Source organism: Monodelphis domestica, chromosome 5, assembly GCF_027887165.1.
Source record: "Monodelphis domestica isolate mMonDom1 chromosome 5, mMonDom1.pri, whole genome shotgun sequence".
Classification (NCBI taxonomy): Eukaryota; Metazoa; Chordata; class Mammalia; order Didelphimorphia; family Didelphidae; genus Monodelphis; species Monodelphis domestica.
The window spans coordinates 318,985,963-319,003,178 of NC_077231.1; the positions used below are offsets into that span (position 1 = coordinate 318,985,963).

At 52.7% G+C, this 17,216-nt stretch overlaps 1 protein-coding gene across 1 annotated transcript in view; it reads right to left on the minus strand.

Moving 5' to 3' along the window:
- BZW2 (basic leucine zipper and W2 domains 2) overlaps positions 1-14,585 on the minus strand; it is a 48,244-nt gene extending 33,659 nt beyond the window's left edge. Inside the window, exons 1-3 of the mRNA XM_056800568.1 lie at positions 14,482-14,585; positions 7,274-7,450; positions 1,928-2,031 (exon numbers count right to left, since the gene is read on the minus strand). Of these exons, the coding sequence (XP_056656546.1) occupies positions 1,928-2,031; positions 7,274-7,450; positions 14,482-14,539 (339 nt within the window). The 5' untranslated portion in view covers positions 14,540-14,585. The remainder of the gene's footprint in view (positions 1-1,927; positions 2,032-7,273; positions 7,451-14,481) is intronic.
- Between the last annotated feature and the right edge of the window lie 2,631 nt (positions 14,586-17,216).

Here is a 17,216-nt window from a genome sequence, read left to right on the forward strand (position 1 = left end):
AGATGCACAAGCACATGTATATTATATGAAACTCACAAAGAACAAGCTAAAAGATTGTAGACAATTTAATCAATTTTACAAGCATTTATTAAGCCCCTACTAAGTACCAGGCATGGAACTGGGTTCTAGGGGTGACGGGGGGCGGGGGATATTAGGACCTGGAATAGTGAGGGAGAGAACTAAAGGCTTCACCCACAACCATTTAGGATTTTCAGGCTTGCTCTTTGCCACCTCTGAGTAGGCAAGAGCGCCCAAGAGCACGAGAAGGAAGGGAGCCTCCCAGCCCACTGGGGAAATACTCCCATAGGGAAGGATCATTTCTTTGACAGAGGAAACTGGTCTGAAAACAGATCCGAGGGAGATTCCCGCATCCACGCCAGAATATGCCGGGTTTCATTCCCAGGATCCTGCTCAGTCGAGGCAGAGTGGAATTTCCATGTCCAGACGCTGCTTTAAGTCCCTCTCCTAAAGCCTCCAAGATAGTCTGCCCCAACCTGGAGAAAAGTGAGAAGCTGGGGGGAATTTATCAGACTTAGGATAGAGATACGGGAAGATGCCTGAAGGGAAGTTGGAGCCTATTTTTGAAAATTTTTAAGAACTTTGGGGTGGGGAGGACAAAAATAAGGCTGGGGAGTGCCCACGGGCAGGCGAGGGCGTGGGGACTGCTTAACCAAGAGGCTAGAGTTTTCTGGATACACTGAATATAAGAAAGAAATGGAGGATCTCAGACCAAAAGTGGGGGAGGCCAATCCCCTGCTGCCATTATGGAAAAAAGGGTCAAATCCCACCAGGGGTTGGAACTCAATGAGAAATTATTTATGTACAAAAATACAAATTTCTCCCTACCTTTTCCCCCCATCTGCAAAATGGAACAACAGTGACACTACAGCCTCTTTGGTGGGTGGGAGGGTGAGAGAAGAGTTCTGTAAGGGTCATCCCTCCCTCCTAGCATCACCGTGACATGATGGCCAGCCGGGATTCTGCAAACCCCCCAAACACGCCACTGTTCTCATTCGTGCTGAGGATGCCCCGTGGCTAGGTGAGCTCTCGTTCCGGTCTCTTTAGATCAAGGACCCAGAGGGACCAGCTTTAAAGACCCCAGAGAAGAGCTCCTGGGGTGACTCGCATTACGTTCTCCTCTTCTCTCTGGAATTATGTGGTAACGTCGCTCTGAGACCTGAAGCTGAGGAGAAGCCAGAGCTGCATGTGTGCTCTCACCTCCCTCCCCGATGCGGGCTGGGGCTTGCTCTCGAAAGCCATTCTTTTTGCTTAAAGGGGGATTCTGAATTAATGAGGTTAATAGCTTTCACATCTTTGCCATGTATAAAATGTGTATTCATGTATATATGGTACATGCGCACACATATAGTTTATGACTGTGTGGATGGGGAATGAACCTAGGATTTCATGAAGAAATGCCCTCTTCTAATGCAGGCTGGCACTCCTCGGCAGTCTACAGTCTTAAAGAATTGACGAGGGCACTAAAAGGTTAAGACTTGCCCAGGGTGGCACCGTCAATATGCTTTAGAGACAGAACTTGAACCCAGGGCTGCCCTGTAGTGCCTAGAGTTCTAGAAATGCTTTTCCATGGTCTAACTTGGGCAAACAGCCTCACTCATCCTTCAAAGAGAAACAAGAACTTTCTAGGGCATCCGTGGTCTGCAGAGGAAGAAACGGGCTGCCAAGATGGCAGCAACACAGCCAGTTGGGGGAGATTGGAGCCCGGGCCCCTGACCCTCCATGTCGGACCCATCCCACCTACCCCTTGGCTTCCTGTTGAGACAAGTGACAGATGACCGATGTTGAACCACTCAGTGATCTGGTCAGTGGAGGCTCTCTTTGCCCAACCCTTCCCCCAAGGGCCTCAGCTCTTTTCTTCTGCCACTACTGACATTTCTCAGTCCCAATTTTCCACCCCAGCCTTGACCTGAGCATAGTTTCGGATGGCATCGTGATCTTCGATGGCAAAAAACACACAGTGGGTGGTCATCTTGGTCTTGTCGCCATCGTCTATGCGGGTCCCGCCGGGGGCTGAAACAAAGACGTCAGGGAGGTTCATAGCTGGACCCACAAGATTTCCCAGATAGAGTCAGCAAGGTAACTTGATGAAACGTGTTTACACAAAAAGGGGAGGCTTTGAGATCTAGTTACTTTACTTCGAGATCCTATCTGCCATGATTAGAGGGAGGTCGGGAAAAATGAGTCCTTTAGCCTTTCCCTCAGTGGACGTATTCAAGGAATCAATGGACGACCACTTGGGCAGCCTCAGGAGCCCTTGGCTGGACTAGACTGAGATCCTTTCCAACTCTGAGACTGAATCTGTGATCTCAAATAAGAAGAAATCAAATATTAATATGCACATTTTTGAGGGGGAGCAGAGAGAGACAGAGACAAAGAGAGATGGGGGGAGAGATGGAGAGACCGAAAGAGGGGGAGTGAATCAGAGACAGAGGGAGGGAGGGAGGGAAGGAGAGAGACAGACAGACAGACAGACAGACAGACATAGAGGGGGGGGAGAGAGAGAGAAGGGAGGGAGAGACAGAGAGAAACAGAGAGAGAGAGAGAGAGAGAGAGAGAGAGAGAGAGAGAGAGAGAGAGAGAGAGAGAGAGAGAGAGAGAGAGGGAGAGAGACAGAGACAAAGAGAGATGGGGGGAGAGATGGAGAGACCGAAAGAGGAGGAGTGAATCAGAGACAGAGGGAGAGAGGGAGGGAAGGAGAGAGAAAGACAGACAGACAGACAGAGAGAGAGAGACAGAGACAGAGAGAGAGAGAGAGAGGGAGCAAAGGAAGAATCTGCAACCCAGAACTGGAGGGAAAGTCCCAAGAATTTGCCTTCCAAAAGTGAAGCTAATAGAATGGGTAAAAGGAACCAGCTAAAGAAGTCACCCTGAGGAGGGGATGGTTTGTAAACATGTGGTTGATTCTCCAAACACTCCCAGTCCAATTGGGCTTAATACACATAGGGTGGGCACTGGCTATCTTGCCAGGCATCGGGCCGGTCAGTCCCTCCTCCCGGAGCACTTACATCCACTGAGGGAAAGGCCACGTGCCCAGATAAGTGATTGGAAGCAGAGGGGTCCTGACGTCTCTGAGGAAGCACAGCCTCTGGGGTAACTCCCGGCAAACAAAGTGTAACCCTAGAAAAAGGTCACCTAACCATGGCAGATACAAACAGGAGGGGGAGGAGCTGCCCAGAGCCTAGAAAAGGGGAAGAGTAACAGGGTGTCCTTGTTTCCAGCCCAGTCCCAGGGAGAGGGTGCCCCGGGGAGCAGCCAATGGGAGCATTTGGGTCCATGAGGAAACCACGTTCTCCTTGGCGTCAAGGATGAAGCAAGCACTGGAGACTCGGGATCAGAGCGAGAGGGAGCCCAGAAATCATGTGGTCCAACTCCTAGCTGGAAGAGGATTCCCACGACAACATTCCCAGCAAGTATTCCATTAGATTCAACCAGTGAGCATCCATGGAGCACTTGGGGTGTACAGGGCGCTCTGCTGGGCGCTGAAGCAACAAAGCCAAAGCCAAAAGTGGTTCTTGACCCCCAGAAGCGTCCATTCTACTGAGGGAACCAACATGTATAATATGAACCCGTCCAGAAGAGTCAGCGAGTAAGATAATAACTACGACAGCAGCTACAAGCTCTTTAGTACTTTAAGGTTTGCAAAGAATTTTACAAATATTCTCTTGGATCCTTCCAATAACTCTGGGAAGTAGATGCTATTTTTGTCCCCATTCTGTAGATGAGGAAACTGAGGCTGAGAGATTTGTTCAGGGTCGCACAGCCAGTGTCTGAGGCCAGATCTGAACACAGGTTCCAAAGCTCTGTCCACTGGACCATCCAGCGGCGCAATTAGATGGAGGCGCCATGTAGACGGAGACTTTAGGGCAGCTGCGGTTTCTCAGTGTGGGGGTGAAGACGGAGTTAATTCCAGGAATGGGGGGCAGAGCCTCAGCAAAGAGGGAAGGGAGAGGTCCGGGAACAACGGGGAGTGCCTAAAGGGTTCCACAAAGGAGAAGCCTCTGGAGACAGAGAGCCACGCCTGGGGACGGCTCTAGGGAAGATTTCCCTCCTCCAAGCTCCGAGGACCGCTCAGTCCCTAACACGCAATGGCTGGGTCTGGGTGACCCAAAGGCTCACGGGGCCCCTAAAGCACTTTGTGGCTCCCCCAGCTCATTTATTTCTTCTGCATCCACTTCTGCCCAGTAGAACATGAACTCGTGGAGGCAGGGGCTGTTCCACTCCTGTGTCTGTGTCTCTAGTGCCCAGTCTGGTGCCCGCAGCATCCTGGGCACACAGGTGGAGGCAGGGACTGGTCCTGCTGGCGTCTCCCTAGCGGGGTCAGACACTGGCCCAAGAGAGGAGTAAGAAGCGCCACCCGGTAGGGCCCACGTGTGGGCCCTTCCCAGGCTGCTGCGAGCATCCTGGGCTGCTTCTGGGCCGGGGCTCCTGGACCTCCTTCCAGCTCTGACCTCAGGCCCACTTCTGGGCCCGTTTCTCGGTCCTGCGAGAGGCCTCGACTAAGGTGCCCGGCGCGGCTCTCTTTACAGACCTGAGAGCGGGTCACTGGCTGCTGCCCAGCGCTGGGGGGGGGGGGGGGGGGGGGGGAATCAGGAGGAGGCGGAGCCCTCGTGATGCTGACCATTGGAGCCAAACAACCGAAAGCTTTATCTGGAGCATCTTCTGCATGTGTCCCTGGGAACAGAGCCCCGAAGTGAAGACCTGCTGCCCTCAGGGGGCTCCCAGGCCACGGGCGCAGACAAGGAAATATTACACGTGCGTGTGTGTGTGCATGTGTGCAGGCACGTGTGTGTAAGTGTGTGCGTGCACGTGTGTATGTGTGCACGTGTGTGAGTGTGTGCGCGCACATTTGTGTGCATGTGCACATGTGTGTGAGTATGTGCGCGTGTGCACATGTGTGTGCGTGTGTTGCGTGCGCACGTGTGTGTGAGTGTGTGTGTGTGTGTATGCTTTCAAGCTGAGACAGATTTTCAAATATACATGGGAGGATGCAGGAAAACCACCGACCCCTGGGAAAACCAGGAAAGGCTTCTCATAGGCAGGAGGCTATGAGGGGGGCCGAAGTCTTCAAGAAGAGCGTGCGTGTGCCAGGAGACTGCTGGAGGCTGAGGTAAGACGGAGGGCGTTTCTGGTGTGGGGAACAGCCCGGGGAAAGGCTCAGGGATGGGCTGGGTCTGAAGCTTCAGTCCTCGGTGGATATAGTGGGAAACAGTGTCCTCTTCAGAAATAGGGGACGAGGAGGACCATGAGACACCCACAGGGGCCAGCGTCCTACCGCTTGTCCCCTCCAGATCGGGCTCTGAGGCTGCCCTGCCTCCCTGGTAGCTCTCCCACTCGGGGGCCAAGAGCCAGAACCAGGGGCACCAAGACACACAGGCCTCTTCCCACGTCCCCCATCCCACCCTCCCGCCCCCTCCCAACTCCCTTCTTGCCATCCTCTTGACCCCGTCGCGCACGATGGCGGCCAGTTCTCTGCCTCTTCCTCTGGAGCCTTAATCGAAGGTGCTTCACTGTAGCTTCTGGACAGGCTGCGCTCCTCTGCCGGCCCCTCCGGCCTTCTCCTCCGCCTGCCCCCTCGGGCCTTCTCCTCCGCCGCCCCCTCCGGCCTTCTCCTCCGCTGCCCCCAATGCTCTGCTTTCTCCTCCGCCCCCTCGCCTGCTCCCAATGCTCCGCCTTCTCCTCCTTTACCATAAAGCTTCTCGAGGGCAGGGGCGGGCCGTGTGGAGCTTAGTAAGTGATTAACAAATGCCGTTGTTGGTCCCACCATTCACTGAGCCAGCCGATGGCCGCTGTGGGTGGGGGCCAAGCCTTGATCACAGGACGCACGAACTGGCTTTTGGTCTTCATTTTCCTGGTTTCCCTTTGGGTGCCCAATTTCAATTCGCTTCTCCGTTGTGGCTTCCGGCACACACGTATCTCGCCAGCCCTTTCCAACAAAGCACAAGCAGTCGCTTTTCTTCCTGGGCCCAGGGGGTCCTGGGAGTGACCTGGCGAGCTCCACCAGCCTGCGGCCCGAGCTTCTCATCTCTCCTCCCTGGACGTCCGTCCAGAGGTTCGAATGGCCCAGCGGTGCTCCCGACGTTAATGTGGGAGAGAACGCTTCTTAAAACTCTTTTTTTGTCTTACGGCCTGAAAGACGGCCTCGGGGATGCCGGAAATGTTCGCCGTGCTTTGTGCGCTGTGGCTTCACCCGCGCATGCGCCTGGGATGTCACTGACTTAGGAGCTTCCTCCCACCGTACGGGTGGCCGCCTTCGATGGCTGCCTATTTCGTGGGACTCTCACTCAAGTCTTCTGTAAACTCAACCCAGAGGGTCTGCCCAAGGCGTGGAAGGGCTTCCTGCACCTCTCCTGGCTCGGGGAGGTCTCGCGGAGACCCTTGGGCTGCTCACTCAAGGCCTCTCCTCCTCCCACGTGCCTCTCACGTACTGGCCTGGCGCCTGGTGATGCTCTCACTCTTGACCCTCATCAGTTAGCGCTGCAGCCGCCCGTACCCAGGACGCGCTTCTGCATCGCCCTCTTGGCGACATCCGTGTCTACTTATGGGGAGACAGACATGTCCGTGTCTCGCTGGCAGAAGGTCGGGTGGGCCTTTGTCCCATCCTCTATCTTTTAAACCCTGACCTCTTGCATTGGGCTGGGCAGCTGGGTAAGTGCCTTGTCCAGAGCCGCCCCAGCACTGTGTGAGGCGTGCCTTGTCACCCCGTGCACACTTGCCTGGACACCCTCAGCCACCTGGACATGAAAAGGAGGTCTAGGCTGAGGACGTGCAGCCATGAAGACCTAAATGCAAACCCTACCTCCAATGCTTAGTGGATGTGTGACCCTGGGCAACTCCCTGAAACGTCCCAGGCTCGGTTTCCCCATCTGTCCACTCGGAGACAATAATCGCCACTTCTTCCCCCCAGGAGTGTTGGTGGTGAGAACCCAGTGAGTGCTCTGCAAACCTTCAGGCTCTTAGCAGTGCTAGAACTACTGCCAAATCAGGAGCAGAGTCAGCCACAATGTCCACTTCCCTAATGCCTTCTAAAGGTCTGCAAAACCTTCTCACAACATCCCTGTGAAAAATGGACGGGGGAATCTCCCCATCTTAAAGCCGGAAGGGATGATGGCAACGGCCAGTTACTACGGGCTCGTCCTTTCTAGAGGCAAGACCCAAGGCGAGGTGCCCCACCCCCCCTTTGACCGCTCTCCAACACTAAGGAGCATCAAGCTTGGTCTGAGCCACCTTCCCCAGGAAGGGCGGCGGGGCTCACCTAGCATGCTGCCGGCCACCAGGATGTCAAAGAGCGTGTCTGCATAGCGGCGATAGTCCAGCCTGGAGCCCGTGGAGTCCAGGAACTTGGCTACTGCATCGAGGTCATCCCCAGCGTCGTTGAGGCCCTGGACCAGTGTATCCCTGAAGACCGTCGGCTCAAACTTCTCTTTTTCATCTGAAAAAAAGGACACAAAACCGGATCCCTTCAGACCACAATTACTCTTTCAGGACGAGCATTTACAGCTTAGGAACTGGCAGATGCTCAGATCAGGGTTCGAAGTCGTGTTTTGTCAATTAGCTGGTCTTGAAAAAGTCATGCAGAAAACACTAACAAGGCAGATTAAACTTCAAAGGGGCCACTTACCGGCAGACAACTCTAACAAATGGGGACAAGGAGGACACCCATTTAGGGGGATCTCGGCAAAGGTCTTGGAATACTTTATCATTCCCTTCTCCAGTGCATTTTACAGATGAGGGAGACTGAGGCAAACAGGGCTAAGTGACTTGCCCCGAGTCTCTGCGTAGAAGTAGCCCCATCAATAGTGTCGGGTGACTCCCCAGAGGAGCATTTGGCACTTGGGAATAAGAACAGAAAGGGGCTCAAAGATGGTGGATGATGGTCGGTGGATCTGGGTTCAAGGCAGGAAAGCCAGGCTGGAGCAGATGGGATGGACTGGAAGAACCAGGAGAGACGCAGGGATCAGAGATCACAACGAAGACGTACAGGCTTAAGAGTGAGGCGGAGAGAGATAAACGGGTCAAATAGTGTGACTTTGGAGGGAAGCTGCAGACGACAATCCTGGGCGGCCGGCTCCAGTGGGACCATGTCTTTGAGGGCTACGGTCAGATGGAAGTGGAGGAGACAAATACTGAACCTCCCTGAGGGAAGACACGGTCGTGGGCAGGTGATCGATGGTCTTGGATCGAATCCACTAGAAAAGCCTGGAGACGCCCGTGAGTACCGAATTCTTGAGGCAGGAGAACAGGTGCACAAAGAGGGACGAGACTCGCCCAGATGCACCAATGCTGTGACGTACACAGCCCGAATCTGAACCCAGGTGTCCCTGACTCCGAGTTGGGGCACACGAATGCTCACATGGACTTTTGGCGAGCTACACTGATGCTCCCTAAGTAGCCGTAATGTACGCGCAACATGGCACACACACAAAGAGATATGAACAGATCGGATTCTCTATAGCTGCACAATTATGTGCGTACAAGAAGCGTTTAGTATGTAACTATCAAATAGCCCGTCACACGGCTCGGTTCGTAGTCTCGGGACCAGCCTGAACTGATGGAAATCCCCTCCCTGCCGCCATTCCCACGCAAGCCCTGGACGCCCTCACCCACACCATGGCTAATGTGGAAATGTCCTGCATGACTTCCTCAGTATAATGGGGGTCCTGTTTCTTCCTCAGTGGGTGGAGATGGGGTGCAGGGAAGAAGGCGATTGGGAACTGGAAAGGAAAAGGAATCGCTAAGAAAGAGAAGAAGGAGATCGATGATGGCCAAGCGTGCTACAAGGGCAGCATCGCCCTTCAGCCCTCAGGGCAGGCACATGGTAGGGGAGCTTTATGGGGACAGGAGGCTAATCAGCCTTGCACGGGGCTGGAGGAAGCTCCGAGCCGGTTGGTGTGCTCCTTCCCAGCTGCTGAGATCAAATGTCCCCCAGAGAAGCCCAAGGTGGGAGCAGCAGATGGAGAGGACATTCCTGGGTCTTTCCAGAGGTCTGAAGACCTTGTCGTTCTCCCAGCTGTCAAAATACCCAGGGCTTCTGGAAAGCTTCTCCACGCCCTTTCCCAGAGATCCGTTTTCATCTGAACCAACAGGGGACAGAGTTCAATCTATTTTGGGGAAGCGTAACTCAAGCTTCTGCCCTCCTCGAAGTCCTCTGGGCCATATGTCACCTGGCTCTGCTTGGACAGCTCCCAGGCACATGGCCAGCCATGGGGTGAAGCTGGGTGCGGCCAGTCCACTCACCGGAGCCCTCCTAGACAAACACACCCAATGAGAAAGACTCGGAACCCGGGAGAGTGGGGGGCCACCTATTCTAATCACCCCAGAGGACACGATTTCTGTTGCTGCAAAGTCCTTCAAGAGTCTGGATCCCTGCGAGGGAAGATGATGCCTCCGAGATGGCTCTGGGGTGGGGGTGGGGGGGTGAACTGGGAAATGCCCGGGTTCTAAGTTTAAAAAGAAGAGGAATAGTCGGTCCTGCCAGCTTCACAGTGCTGCCATTGCTTTTAAAAACCTCCAACCCCAGCGGCACAGGGAATTTTGGTAAGGAACCTGGCAGGGAGGACCAGAATGAAGACATTAGTTCTGGGACCAGTCCAGGGTCCCAGACATCTTCCTAATGTAATCCTGGGGCTGATCCCCTAGACCATGGGGCCCTTTGGAGGGTGCTTTACATGCCTTATCTTACTGGAGCATCAAAGCCACCCTCTAAAAAACCAACTCCCTTGAGGTAAGCCTTCAACCCTGCCCCCCAGATGCACTCACACTTCTCTAGGCTTCTGATAGCTCGTGCCCTCCCTGTGGACCTCCTCTGGGATCCAGAGACACCGGCATCCCCGTATTCTTGGAACAAGACCCTCATCTGTTGACTATTGTCTCTGGCTGGCCTCCACGGCTGGAATCTTCTCTCTGTCCCCATCTCTGCTTCCCGGCTTTCCTGGCATCCTTCAACGTCCAACCGAAACAGCAGTTTCTCCAGGAAACCTTTCCCAGTCCCGGAATGCTGGAGCCTTTTCTCTGCCTGGATCAATCATTTCCAGTTCATCCTGTACATGGCTTATTTGTCATGAGCTGTTTCCATGTTGTCTTCCCCGTTGGAATGAGAGCTCCTTGAGGCCAGGCCTGTTTTTTACCTCCCTCTGTATGGCCAGCATTTAGCATAGTGCCTGGTGCCTTACTATGTGCCTACTACAAGTTTACTGACTGACTGACTACAATGGGCACCCTTAAAATGAGAAACCTCAAACAAATATCCAGTTGTCTGGGGTACCAGACAGAGCACTGGACTTGGAAATGGAGGCGTCCTGGATGCAAATTCTGTCTCTACCATTTGCTACTTGTTTGACCTCGGAAATGTCACTTAAACTTTAAGTCTTGGTTTCCTCTTCTGCTGCCCAGTGGGGATGATAAGATATATGCTCCCCATCAGACGGCTGACAGGAGAAGGACTCCTGGGAAATGTCAGCCGACTGGATCTTGGCTGGAGAACCTGCGGACTTTGTCTTTCCGACTTCTTGAGTCACCCCCTCCCTTTTCAGCCCAACTTTCTGGCAGAATTGTGCCAGCGGCCACATACCAGGTAACAAAGATTTGAGCCTGGGGAAGGAGGCGCTCGCTGGACTCGATCTCTCCTCCTTTTAGACTCTTATATATCTCCAAATTCCTTTGTGAGGAAATGAGATGTACAGTGGGTGCGAGAAAGAGAGAGAAGCCACTCGGACCTGTTGGTCCAGACATCCCACCGCAAGGCATCCCAACCAAGAAGGTCAAAGGCACGTAGTGTGCAAAGACCTGGAAATAAAATCAGATCACAGGGTCAGAGCTACTGGCTGGCGGCTGCCGCCCATCCATTAAGGGAATGGTTGACCGAGTCCCTGCACAGAATCGTTATGGCAATTCTTGCCCCCTACGGGAAGACGTTTGAATACCAGAGATGGAAAAAACCACAGAAGACTCGCATGAATGGATCCAGCGGCCAGGGAGCAGAAAGTGGAACAGACTCCAAGAAAGTCTATGGAAAGAGCAGGCAAGAGGATGCTGGGTAACCCGAATGGCCCTTCTCAGCCCCAAGAACAAGAAGATGGAGAAACATGGCTCCCTGCTCTCCTTGCCAAGATTGGGGCCAGGGCTGGGGAAGGTTCCACAGATGAGATCTCTGCTGGGAACCCAGTGGTTTTGCTCCATTTTTAAGTCTTTGGTTATAAGGAAAACTTACCAGGGATGTGTACTGGGGGTGTATGTGGGTGGGGATTGATATGTGCTGGTATAGTATGGATGTGGGCATCTATAGAGGGGCATGTGTGTGTGTGAATGGGGAGAAAGTGAAGCCAGAAATCACTGTAAATGAAGCTGTCAAGGGCATTTTCAAAAGAACGTGGAATTGAAGACCGTGGCAGAGTTCTGACCACGATCTCCCCTTCTGGCACCAAACCCTGAGGAAGGCGTCTCACTGCAGGAGCTAGCAGAGAAGGGCTGGGGCTGCTGGGAGCCCCTTACCACAGTGGCCTGCTGCCTCATGGCGAAGCTTGGTATTTCCAGAGGAAGGTCCTTCTCTGAGTTCCTCTCTCCTCTGGGGGCAGCAAGGGAACGGGGCAGAGCAACGTCGCTGCCCAGACAGCCATCAGGAGGCAGCTTGGCACAGGGAGGGCTGGGTAGGGAGGTCAGGGGGTCCCAGGCTCCCTACCATCAGCACTTGGGACAGAAGGGCCCTGCTCAATCCTTGGCAGATCTGAGCTGGAGAAATCACAGCCAGTGTGCTCATCACTTCATCCCATGCGTCTGTGTGAGCTGCCTCCAAAGACCCAAGCCTGAGCCCCAGGCGCCTCAGCGGCAAGGCAGCAGCCAAGAGCTCCATATTGAAGCCTGGGGCTCGGGGTCACTTTGGCCCCGAATGTGCTCGGAGAGGGGCCCCAGCGCACCAGGGCCTCCCTCCACTCCTCGGCTTGATCACAGCGGATCAGTACTCGGTTCAGCAAGCTACGGGGCAGGAGGTGGGGCCAGATTAATGAAATCCCTCAGTGGGCAGTGAGCTGCCTGCCGATGGGCACACACTGGACCAGCTGCTCAGGCGGCGCCACGCTGAGTGACACCTTCCAATCCCACTGGCCTTCGAGTTCTGCATTTAGCTGCTGGTTCAGAAACTTCCCTTTGGAAATCAGCCATTTGTCAGGTTTTTTAATTGTTGAATTTAAACTAAAAAAGGGGTGCTGGTTAGTCTCCCATGTTTAAAATGAAAATCTCATTCATGTCTCTGGTTTTCCTACTGCCAAACTTCCCCGTGTATCACGGAGAACCACCTCGTATTAGCAAAGTGGTTTTTGAAAGAAAAAAGAGAAGGGAGGAAGAAAGGGGAGAAATCATAAAAACCAATAATATATTGAAAAAAATCTGGTAATATATGCAGTGGTCCAGACCCGCAGGCCCATCCTCCCTAGGCCCAAAGGATCTGAGACAATAGGCATTTATTAAGCTCCTGCCATGCCCAGACACAGAGCCAAGTCACGGAGACAAATAAGAAAAAGAAAGTCCTTTCCCTCAAGGAGCTTCCAATCTAACAAGGGAAGACAACACAGGAAAGGAAGCTGAAAGGGGGGAGGGGAGGGCCAGAGAGTCAGGGGTCTGATGAAGATAATGATGGAGTGGAAACCAAGCTGACCAGCTGGGGGCAAGTGAAGAGCTGGCTGGGATTCTGAGCCGCCCAGAAAGGAAGGCTCTGGGAGGAGGAGGTCTGGGCTCCCCTCCAGGCTCCAGTCAGAAAGACAGAAGCCACTGAGGCTGTGGATGTGGTGTGAATGGCCAAGCTGAAGCCATCTCTGTGACGATGAGTGTCCTGTGATGAGCTCAGGCTGGGTGGGACACCATGAAGATGCTGCTGGAACGGGAGAAGGGCCTTCCTAGCTTTCTTCTTTTGGCTCCTTGTTTTTGATATTAAATTTTACCTTTGGGCAAGGGCACCTATGGGCAAGAGCCAAGTGGTACTCATGAGCCCAAGATGGAGCAGCTGGTGGGGAGAGGCCAAGACAGGATGAGGTGAGAAGAACAGGCAAGCTAGAAGTAGAAATATGGCAGTGGGGTGAATCCAGTTTTCACCGAGATGTATCTGTGTGTTTCTCCTTTGGAGATGGAAGACAGGAAGACCTGAGGTTCAAATCCAGCCTCAGATACTTCCTAGCTCTGTGACCCTGGTCAAGTCACCCTTTTTGTCTCCATTTCCACACCTGTAAAATGAGCTGGAGAAGGAAATGGCCAACCATCTCGGATCTTTGTGAAGAAACCTCCAAATAGGGTCATGAAGACCCAGGCATGACTGAACAACAACAATGTGATGGGGACCTTTGCAAGCAAAGCCCAGTGCCTTTGGCAAGACAGTGGGGCACAGGGAAGATGGTGTTAGGCTTAAAGTCAGGAGGCCTGAGCTTACATTCACCAGCCTGTCATCCTAGGCAAGTCTTTTAAGCCCTCTAAGCCTCAGGTTTTCTCACTTGTAAAATGGGGGCACCTGCAGTATTCACCTCTCAGGAGTGTTGGGAGACACCAATGAGAACGTTTTGTCTGGGGGGGCTGGACTTTGTGAACATGTAGCCCAGCTAAGTGGCAGCTTGTCTGAGGCAGGGATGGAGACCCCAGGCTCTCTCATCAGACTCCTCAGTAGCAGGTATGGACCTCTCAGCTGTAGTTCAGCCTCTCCCAGCAACCCATTTTGGTATCAATATTTATTAAATTTAATTTCAAAAAAAGGTTTCTTGATGTCTCTGTGTTTTCCACCACAATTGGTCCTTATATGGCCTCCTGGCACTCCTCCACCTTCATCAACCTAACAATGGAGCCACTGTCCAGTCCCAGCTGCTACATTCCGCCCCCATGGTCTTGTGACGTTTGGATTCCATATTGGTCATGGCACAGATTGGGAACCCAGTGCCCCATGGAGGTTGTCTCAATTTACACTGCTCACTGTCACCAGGTAGGTCAGGCTCCTGGTTCAACTTGCAGCCCTTGGCAGACAGGTAAGCTTTCCCATATGGATTTCTCCAAATCCCACAAATAGATCAGAGCTCTGGGGCTAGATGGGAACTCAGCAATTAAGACCAACTGAGTCACAGAAGGATTCAAATCTAGGCTCCCCATTCTGAATCCTGTGTTCCTGCCATGATAGCATACTGCTTCACGAGGCTGTCTCCTTAGGATGGGATTTTTGCATTTGGGCAGGATGGCTCCAGGGCTTCCCTTCCTCTGCATCCCCTTATCTCTCTCTCTCTCTCTCTCTCTCTCTCTCTCTCTCTCTCTCTCTCTCTCTCTCTCTCTCTCTCTCTCATTCTCTCTCTCTCTCTCTCTATTTCTCTCTCTCTCTATTTCTCTCTCTCTCTCTCTCTCTCTCTCTCTCTCTCTCTCTCTCTCTCTCACACACACACACACACACACACACACACACACACGACCAACAGACAGACACTAGCTAGTATAGCCACTTACCCCTTTTCCGAGTTTTGAACCTCTGGCCTGTGAGCACCGGCTTCTGATGCTTATTCATAAAATTTCTGGAAAACAAAGATACAGAAAGACCTGAACATTGTTTAGCCATTTAAAAAACCCTCAAGAAGTGAGTATGGGCAAAGCCAAACACATGGTAAACATGGGCAAAGGCAGTTCATGGGACACAAACTAGGAGAGAGGAAAGTGCCTGGGAATTGGGAGTCAAAGCATCTGGGTTGGGATCCTGTCTGTGCCACTTGATTTCTCTGTGGCTTTGGATAAATCACTTTTCTTCTCTGCCCTTAGCTCTCTTCTCTGTTCCCTCACCTGTAAAATGGGTAGATCTGTCCCTACCCCATGCTAAATGTAAGATGCCATGCCTCTCTGGGCTTCTGCACAGCAACACAAACGTTTCCAACAACTCTGGAACTAAAGCCAGAGAGATGCTGGCAAAGACTACAGAAGAAACTGAGGATGACGTTGAACACACCGTGAGAAATGATCATTAGAGCTGGTCAAACTTCAACGATTACCTCCTTCTCCCAACAGGGGAAAACTGGCTTTATTTAAAGGAGTAAAAGAAGACAGAGAGAAAAACTGTAAAGCCATGAATGGAAGTCAAAGAGAAACTTGGGGCAAAGCTCTTTCCCCCTTAGAACCAACCAATCCATGAGCAGTGATTAAGAACTCAAGCACTGTTCTAGGGATGAGAAAGGAATGGAGGGAAGGAGGGAAGGAGGGAAGGAGGGAAGGAAGGAAGGAAGGAAGGAAGGAAGGAAGGAAGGAAGGAAGGAAGGAAGGAAGGAAGGAAGGAAGGAAGGAAGGAAGGAAGGAAGGAAGGAAGGAAGGAAGGAAGGAAGGAAGGAAGGAAGGAAGGAGGGGAGGGAAGGGAGGGAGGGAGGGAAGGGAGGAAGGAAGGAAGGAAGGAAGGAAGGAAAGAAGGAAGGAAGGAAGGAAGGAAGGAAGGAAGGAAGGAAGGAAGGAAGGAAGGAAGGAAGGAAGGAAGGAAGGAAGGAAGGAAGGAAGGGAAGGAAGGAAGGAAGGGAAGGAGGGAGGGAGGGAGGGAGGAAGGAAGGAGGAGGAGCCATTTTATGAAGTATAATAACCCTCTTGGTCCAGGCCATGTGCGTAAGGGCTGGAAACACAAGGCCATGAATCAACCAATCTCTGCTCTTATGTAGCCTGACTTTACCTTTTAAACTGTCAGAGTAACCTAAGCTCCTCTAAGAACAAAGCCATTTGGTTGTCCTCATCCCTAGGACCTCACACACTGCTTGGCACACAGTAGGTACTTAAGAAATGCCTGGTGAATTGAGTGGAATAAGCATCATGAAGAACTCTTGTAACCATTGACTCCACAATCCCTCCTCGGTAAACCGAGGAGCCGGGCTACTAGATACCGGATCATCTTTATCAATCGCTTTGTTTCAAAGTAAAAATTCGAGTTTGGAGGATCCTCTCCTCCCACGGCTGCTCCTCACTTTCTGGTCTTCAGGCCTCTGTGGCCATCTCCCTCCGGAATATCCATCCACACTTGCAGCCTCTTCACCTTGGAGTATCCCTCTGCCAAGTCAGCTCCCTTGGCCCATTGGTGAAGTTTTAGGGCTTCTGCTTTATAGAGGTGCCCAGGCCAGCTGTTCTCCATTCCCCTGCCTGCTCCTAAGCTTCTGACTGCACTGAGTCATTTCACCTCCTCCTCCCTCCCTCTCTCGCTCCCACTTTTTAGCTCTTTTTGGGTTCAGTTTCTCCATGGGATTGTGGGCTCCTCAGGGCAGGGCTACCTTGCCTTTTGCTTGCACTTGTATCCTCCACACTTAGCACATTGCCCGACACACATGCCTGATTCTTTCCTCTTTTCTGTGTCTTTAGACAGGGAGAGCCCCTTCATGACGTGCCATCGTTGTCCTGCAGGGACCCGGCATTTTGGCTCATGGGAATGCCCTATCCTTGGCAAGGCCTCCTCCCTCCATCTCACCCACCTCTCTATACATGGACAAGTCGCAGGGGTACAGCTCCACCTGGCTGTAGCCATTGAAATCCCCTCCACCTCTGGAACTTGGGGAGTCCATGGAATCTTGCCCATACTCAGGGACTCGGCTCAAACGCCACGTCCAGATAGGAGGGACCCCCTCTAAGGGTGCAGAACCCTTCCTCCGTCCTCTGCTGCTTCCTGCTCATTTTACAACCAAGCTGCAGACATCTAGCTCCCTCAGCCATTCTCGCTCATTTTCCCCTGTAAAAACAAAACAAAGGAGGCAGCCAGGTGGCTCAGTAAATAGAGAGCCAGACCTGGAGATGGAAGGTCCTGGGTTCAAATCTGACCACAGACACTTCCTAGCGGCATGACCCTGAGCAAGTCATTTAACCTCCATTGCAGAGCTCTTACCACTCTTCTGCCTGGGAACCAATACTCAGTGTGCACTCTGAGACAGGAGATCAAGGCTTCTAAACAAACCAGCAAAGCCAAGAAGACAAGGCGCTGCCTGGTGTAGGAATCCAGGCCACTGGCTTTCTCCACTTACATAACTAAGAAGCCAACGGTGGGTGGGGATGAACGCTGGGGCTGTCTAATGGTCGATGCTTGGGAGATAATCCTTCCCTAATTCCAGATTAGACTGGAAATAGCAATAACCCACTGAGCTCGGCGGGGCAGACACCCCTGAACAAGTGGCCACTTGTCGGGTGAGTCAGACAGAGCTCGGGGGCTCCTCAGGGACCTCCTCTGGGGCTCCACA